At 40.6% G+C, this 7,719-nt stretch overlaps 1 protein-coding gene across 1 annotated transcript; it reads left to right on the forward strand.

Moving 5' to 3' along the window:
* The first annotated feature begins 6,040 nt into the window (after nucleotides 1-6,040).
* On the forward strand, nucleotides 6,041-7,397 carry LOC113291904. The gene is made up of 3 exons (XM_026541386.1): nucleotides 6,041-6,949; nucleotides 6,991-7,126; nucleotides 7,363-7,397. The coding sequence occupies exons 1-3, from the start codon at nucleotides 6,041-6,043 to the stop codon at nucleotides 7,395-7,397; spliced, it is 1,080 nt and encodes a 359-aa protein (XP_026397171.1).
* Nucleotides 7,398-7,719: the final 322 nt, after the last annotated feature.

The raw sequence follows: 7,719 nt of genomic DNA on the forward strand, positions 1-7,719 counted from the left end.
TCTTTATCTTGCCAATCGGAGAACTCTCACGATCTTAGCCCAATCAAAGATTGTACTCATCCTACGATAGAAGATGCAAGATCAGATCACACAACTACGATAAAAATAGTATCGGTATGGCTTCACAATCCCAATGAAGTCTTTAAGTCGTTAACCTGGTTTTTGAGAAAAAAACCAAAGGTTAAAGGAGAATCGATTCTAGCGAGCGCACTAGTATCACACAGACGTGTGGGGATTGGTTTTGCACAATGCTAGATGTCTCCTTTATATAGCCTTCAAATCAGGGTTTTGCCTTAGGTACAAAGAAATCCATATTCACCGTTAGATGAAAACCTGATTTAGATTCAAGCTAATATTTCTCAACCGTTAGATCGAAAACTTAGCTTGTCACACACACTTGGGTAGACGTTTACTGGGTTTGTGAAAACCATGCCCAAACGTGTACGTGTATGTTGGTTCAACATAGTAACCCAAAAGGTTAACCATATGAGCAATTCATATTAACCTAGTTCTTCTTCACCATCACTAGTTCAATTGACTCAAATGAACTAGTTAGAGAGTTGTTCAATTGCTATGAGATCTTATGTAACTACACAAGACACAATTGAAACAAAGACGATTCGATTCGATGAATCGGATCATGAACTTTATATCCACGGTTTGCATAAAGCATTCCTTAGTAATTTAAGTTTCATGTTCAGAGCACATCTTTAGATCATAACCACTTAAGTTCAAAAACAAGTTCGCGGACTTAAGGAAACCGGCAGAGTTTTCCAAACTCATCAAAAAATCTCGGCAATGAGACTTCCGCCAGTTCGCGTACTAGGTTCGCTTAGTGAGTTCGCGGACTAAACACACAAACGAGTTTTTGGAAAATCCCATCAAAAATTCTCGGTAAGAGAACTTCTGTCAGTTTGCGGACTGGGTTTGTGAACTTGGCAAAGCCAATTCCTCCGGTTTCTCTCAATCAACAAAGTTCGAAAACTTCGGATTAAGGAATACATGGTTATGTAATCTAAACTCTCATTCTAATTATTGAGACATTCTCAGAGGACGTTATATATCCGTTATTCACAGACCGTTTCACGTCAGAGCAATTCTCAAAGTAATTAAACTTTTCATGACTTTCGTCACTAGGTGAAGATAAACTTGATCAAAGCGAAACGCTTTACCAACACACGATTTTGAGAAAAATATAAGTAGTGAATACTCAGCTCGAAATGTCAAATGTGTATGATCCAGTCTATATAGCATACGACTTTTTGTCTCATAAGAAGTAGGAGATATAAGAGATAGACTTTTGAGTGATAGATAAATTCAAGTCTCAACATACCTTTTTGTTGATGAAGTTCCACGGTTCCTTGAGTAGATCTTCATCGTTGTATGATGAACCGTTGTGAAGTCCTTGAGCTCAACTACACTTTTCTATCCTAGTCCGAGACTTAGCTATAATAGACTAGAAATCAAGACTCATAGTTTTGATACCTAACATTGACAAACATGCTTGATATAACAACGCATGCGAGGTCGACCGAGCAATGCTCTAACAGTGTCTGTCTGTTAGCTGGAATGTTAGTGTTGTAAGGGGAACTGTAGTTGTTGAATGAATTATTATCGAAATGATTAAGAAGAAGACTTTGTTGTTTGAAGTAGAGTTAGGTTGAGTTTGTAGTCTTGGTATGTTATTGCTCTGGATGAACATGTTGTGATGCATATTTTTAATGCTTTAGTTTGTGGCATGAGTTATTGGCTCATGCCTTGTGTTTTAGGCATGTTAGTCATCCTAGTCAGCTCAGCTGACTTAGAGTGTCTGACTGAGTTAACTCAGTAACCAGACTTGACCAGACCTGACTCATTGAACCTTGACTGAGTTGTTTTCTTTGACTACCTTGACCATACTTTGACTCCTTTGACCAGTGGACCTTGACTTGACTTTTGACTGACGTTTACTGTAAGACGGCCCCATTGACCGTCAGAGACCGTCAATTGACTTTGTTGGACCGGGCCTCAGCTTAATGAGCCGGGTTGGTGGACTTGGGTTTAGGGTTGGTTATCCTACTTTGATGTTTTGGACCACTTGTGGTCTGAATTAGCATTTGGTTCCTTCTACAAAATTGTAGATATTCGTAAGACCTATCATTAGGCTATAAAATTAATTTAATTGAATTAGTAAACCTTTAGATGTGCTAAAAATAGATTACGAAAAGGTATAAAACCATAAATGGGCTTAGAACCATTAGATAGTTCACTTAGCCTATAATTAGAGAATTGTATGAGATTGTGTTATGAGCCTTGTGTGAGACTTTTAGCTAATCTTTAGAGTGCTTGTGTGGTTAACAGTTAATCTTTATTAACAACGATCGATTCGAATGATGAACAAGTGAATTGAGGTTCTCTAGGTAGGCGTGGCTTGTCATCAAAACAGGTGGGAGCTCTTGTAACCTTCTTGTAATCATTAAGTTTCTTTTCAACAGCGAGCATGATGTGCCTTTACTTCTTGTGAGCATATTAGTGTGTTATTGAACGGGTATGAGTCGTGATATGCTTCACCTAGTATCCCCGCAAGGAGTGTCTATGGTTTCCCCATGGCTCTTTGCTAAGTCTTATAACCCAGATGAGGCAGTACATATCACGGGAAGTGCATATAATAGCTATAGCGCAGAAGACGTAACGATATTACTTTTTATTTTATATGGTAAATTTATGTTTTAGTAAGCGCGGAAGTGTAAATAGCACTACGAGGTATTTGGGGAAAACAGTCGTTCGCATATCATACTGGTCTGATCATATAATCTGTTTTTCCTTTCTTAAAAGCTATAATTCGATGTTGTGTTCGGTGTTGGGTGTAAAACGTGTTAATTGCTTTCTTATATTGTTGTTCTTAAAAATTTTTTATCTTTTAGTAACATGTCAGTGATTACTTGAAAGTTATTCGTTTCCATTGGGAACCCCTTTGGGATGATGTGCTCACTCGTTCCCACTTCAGTTTCAGTTACACGAAGAAATGGTGCATATAAAGATATCCGTGTTTGTAGCTTAAAATTTTAGCGAACTTAGATGTTTGTTTATCTCTATGTATGTATTCTTTCTTTCTTTGTAAAACGACACATTATTATATTCTTATCACTCGAGAGATTTATCATTTATATAATATCAGAGAGTTTGGGTTTTGTTATTAGCACTTTATGTAACTATGATTCTTAAACTCGGTAATCTAGATTTGATGCTTCGATTAGGATGTAATCCTATTAGCTAAGCAGGTGATTAGGTTGGGGCGCCACAGAGTTAGTGATAGGATTCTGGAGGAATCCTATATGTTATAACCGCAATCGCACGGTGTACAACTAGTAGACAAAGGAAAGTACGGGTCGTTCCCACGAGGAGCGGTGGAAATACTGCAATCAATATCTCTAATAATAAGAAATGATGTTTTTGAGATTTTTATAATTGAAAAATGTAAAATGACATAATAAAATTAAACTAAACTAATAAAAGAAATTCAATGGGAGGGGATCGGTAACCAGGGTTTCATGGTATCTATTACCATCTCTATTTAATTACTGAAATGAAACATGATTGCAAATATATGTTTATTCTTCGTTCTATAGACACCACCTATTATATGTATTAGAGTCGAAAATACCACTGGGACACCCTAAGCATGGCACATCAAAAGACTAAATCCAAGCAAGCACCATCAAATTGTGTTAGCGAGAAAGTTATACGAAACTAAATTATTGATTCACAAATTGTATCTGGCTCTTCTAAGCATAATCCATCAAAGAAATTAACCGAAGCATGAATTATCAAATACTAACAAATACAATTGCAAACTATATGCATTTATGAATAAAGGCTAATGTATCATACGAAGCCGGTGTACAACAACTCATATTCTAATAAAATCGATAAACATAATTATAGACTTCAAGATTCATTTTATAGCCTAATACCAAATAATTCCAATTTATTTTCATAATGATATATGCTTGAAGTAGCTTTCTCCATGAAACCCCAGTTACAAAAATCTTAGCAAAACATGACTTTCTCAAAAGCCATAAACATATAAGAAAGATTCAATCAATAATCAAAACGAAAAATGGAGAACACAAAACTTCAAACCCTTGTAGACGGCGTCTGTCGCGGCCAACCTCTGTTCCTTTCTCCTATTCTCGGGTCTCCAGCCGGCCTCCTTCACTTTCTGTTTCTCCTCCCAAGATATACTCCTGCGAGAAATCAAACCTAATAATATCTGCTAAGCCCAGTCCACCAAAGTCCATCCCACTTCTGTTCTCAGCAACAGAACCCGTTTCCATTCTCTATCGGTCCAACTACTATTCCCAGCCCACCTTCCAAAACCAGGCAAGTACCAGAGTCCTGCTAACCACGAACTCCCAAATCCCGACCTTCTAAATATCGTCACCATTCTCTTTGCTTCCTTGTTCAGGGCCGTAGAAGCAACAACAGCTCACGCCAATCGACTCCAGCATAACTAGTCGCAGCAACCAACGCTTCAGCCAAATCCCCATTTCCGTGCAAACTCAGGCCATATCATTCTATTCCCTGCACTTCCATTTCGATTCCCTGCACCGGTGATAGTCTTGCTTTCCTGTTCAACAACTTCGCAAGATAATCCACTCATCCAAAATCTCGGCAGAGTACCAACTTCTATCTCATCTTCTCACGAGTCTTGCAGTGCAAACACCAGCGAGACAATCCTCCATCTCTATCACAGCCATCACTTCAACACCAATTTTCCATCGCAACCAAGCAATCTCTTCGTTCCCGTCGACGATCCATTATTGACAGCCATGAGTTGTCGGAACTGACTGCAATAGTTGTTTTCGAACCATCACCAAGCACAGCTCCATCTTCTCACCGTTCAACTTCAGCTCCTTGCCAAATTCAGGCCACAACCAACTGCACTTATGGTTGCCGCCAATTCTCCTTCCCCATCTCCGGCTACAGAAAACCCTTTGCTACTCCCTGTCAGCTACAGAACCTTCTCCACCTGATTACAAAAAGCTGCTCCAACCCATCATTTCTTAGCTGATATGAAGCTACATCCCATCTCCATTCACGCCTGACATACTGCCCATTATTTCGAGAACCAAGAGCTCACAGTATGAACCATCCAATTCGAGTCCATCTCCACTCTCCATTCTGTTCGGTTAAGTCTCGATGCCATGGTAGCAACAACAGAGAGAACCATCAGTTCCTCCCTTGCACCGTTAATTCAGCTCCATGCACAGCCATTCGTCACTGCCAACATGAACTTCGCAGGTACCTCCAAGAGCTACGTTGCTGCTGCTGTCAAAACCCCAACACCATCGTAAATGGCTGGCTGAAGCTTCTGAATTTGGGAAGATCTTGAACTCCATCTGTGGAGAGAAAACGATGCCGGCAAGCAACACTTTGTAGATGTTGATAAAGAACGTCTTCTTCTCTCCATCTCCGTTTTGTATTCCTCTCACCAATTTAACTACCACTGCCAGCAGCTGATTCAACTTCTCTCAACAATCAGTACCCCATATATAAGTGCCAAACATGTGGCAGTGGAGTAAGCCACGTCCCACCATCTTCAGGACCAGTCACAAACACGTTCCTTTATGTTGCTCAGATTGTTTAGTGGGTACGACAAATACAATCGAATTATAAAACAGCCCATGAGTTGAGGTCGGACTCCTCTAGTGATCTGGCAAGTAACTTTGGTGATTTTGTCGCTGATTCAGTTAGATTCACATTTTTGCTGTTTATTGTTTGGATGATCATATTCACTTATACTTTCGACAAAAGCATTAAAATAGTGTCATTCGCCAAAATATTGAATTCTGACTAATATAAATATGAGTACATAATAGAAGATACTCTACCTTATTTTCGGTCACAGGATATTCTCCTTAATTGACCAAAATAATAATAATATATATGGCCATTATCTCTCAAAAGAGGGTAAGGCATTATACCAAAAACTCTAACATGGTATCGACCTAATAGCCGATCCTCTTCTTCTTCTTCACCTTCTTCACCAAAATCAACAATGGCAGGAGATAAAAAGACAATCCATCCGGCGTTTGCTATCAACAACATCAAAACCCTAATCCCTATTATCCTAGACATCAAAAAGGATGAATACTCATCTTGGGTTTTTCTGTTTGAACTCCATCTTCAGGCTCATCGCCTTCTTTTTCTCATCAATGGAGCCAAACCCCCTGCAGATGTTGACGCCGACACCGTGCTCCAACTCGACGCTCTCTGTCGACAGTGGATGTTCTCCACCATGGCCAAGGATTTAATGCTCACCGTCCTCAAATCTGGCAAAACTGCTAAAGAGCTTTGGGATCATCTTAAGAAACTCTTTCAAGACAACAAAGGTAACCGCGCTGCGACTCTTGAACGTAAGTTTGTCAATCTTAAGTTTATTGATTGCACTAGTATTGATGATTACTGCGATAAGCTAAAATCCCTGTCCGATCGATTACTTGATCTTGACTTTCCCATGGATGACAAACGCCTTGTGATCCAACTTGTCAACGGCCTTCCGGAGGAATACAACACGGTAGCCTCTTTTATCCAACAATCAATGCCGACGTTTGATGCCGCTCGATCCCAGCTGCGTACCGAAGAGATTCGACGCTCCCAACAGCAATCACAGTCTGCACCTACTGCTCTTGCCGCTGCAGCTCCACCCAGACGCAACAACCAGCGCTCACAGCGTGGTGGTCATGCCAGACGTGGTGGTCATCGCTCATCTGCTCCAGCCACCGAACCACCCCTGCTGCCAACACCTCCGTCCCCTTATCAGCTCTACGGTGCACCTCATCCTACGTACAACATCCATGTCCACCACAATGGGCAGTACCACCTTGTCCGTATCCTACAGCACCTCCGGCAACACATTGGCAGCAACCTTCCAGCCGCGGTTCCTTCCAAGGCCGTGGCCGTACTGGTCAGTCACGCGGTCGAACATCTGGCATTGGACGTGCACAGGCATACCTTACTCCATCCACGGAATATCTTCAACCAAGTGACATTGCCGAAGCATACAGCTCCATGAGTTTATACTCACCTGACGACGCTTTCTATATGGATACCGGTGCTACATCGCATCTCACTGCGGATTCAGGTACTTTGAATACTGTTTTTAATACTAGTAATATTCATTCCATCTTAGTTGGCAATGGTCACAGTATTCCAGTCACTGCCTCCGGTACCAAGTTCATAGATATTCCGTCCCGCACCCTAAAACTCAAAGATACTCTTGTTGCTCCCGACATAATCAAAAACTTGGTTTCTGTTCGTAAATTCACCACTGATAATCATGTGTCTGTTGAATTTGATCCGTCTGGTTTTTCTGTGAAGGATTTGAATTCGAGGAAGATTCTCCTTCGATGTAACAGTTCCGGGGAGCTTTATCCTATTACTGCCTCCTCTATCACCTTCAACATCGTCTCTGTCTCATCCTATATCCCTTGCCGTGTGCTCTCATGACATTTGGCACAGCCGTCTGGCCACCCAGGGAAAGCTATCTTAGATAATTTACGTGCAAACTCTTCAATTCAATGTAATAAAACTCAGTCTACCAAACTTTGTCATTCTTGTCAAGTTAGTAAACATGTTCGTCTGCCATTTTTTGAATCAAATTCTGTTACTTTTGCTCCTTTTGATATCATTCATAGCGACTTATGGACCTCACCATTACATGTTGAGACCGGTTTT

Source organism: Papaver somniferum, chromosome 6 (assembly GCF_003573695.1).
Source record: "Papaver somniferum cultivar HN1 chromosome 6, ASM357369v1, whole genome shotgun sequence".
Taxonomy (NCBI): domain Eukaryota; kingdom Viridiplantae; phylum Streptophyta; class Magnoliopsida; order Ranunculales; family Papaveraceae; genus Papaver; species Papaver somniferum.

Coding starts and splice junctions, on each gene's coding strand:
- LOC113291904 (XM_026541386.1), top strand. CDS start 6,041: ATGGCAGGAGATAAAAAGACAATCCATCCGGCGTTTGCTATCAACAAC. Junction 6,950..6,990: donor CCAAGGCCGTGGCCGTACTG/GTCAGTCACGCG, acceptor GGACGTGCACAG/GCATACCTTACTCCATCCAC. Junction 7,127..7,362: donor GCATCTCACTGCGGATTCAG/GTACTTTGAATA, acceptor TTTTCTGTGAAG/GATTTGAATTCGAGGAAGAT.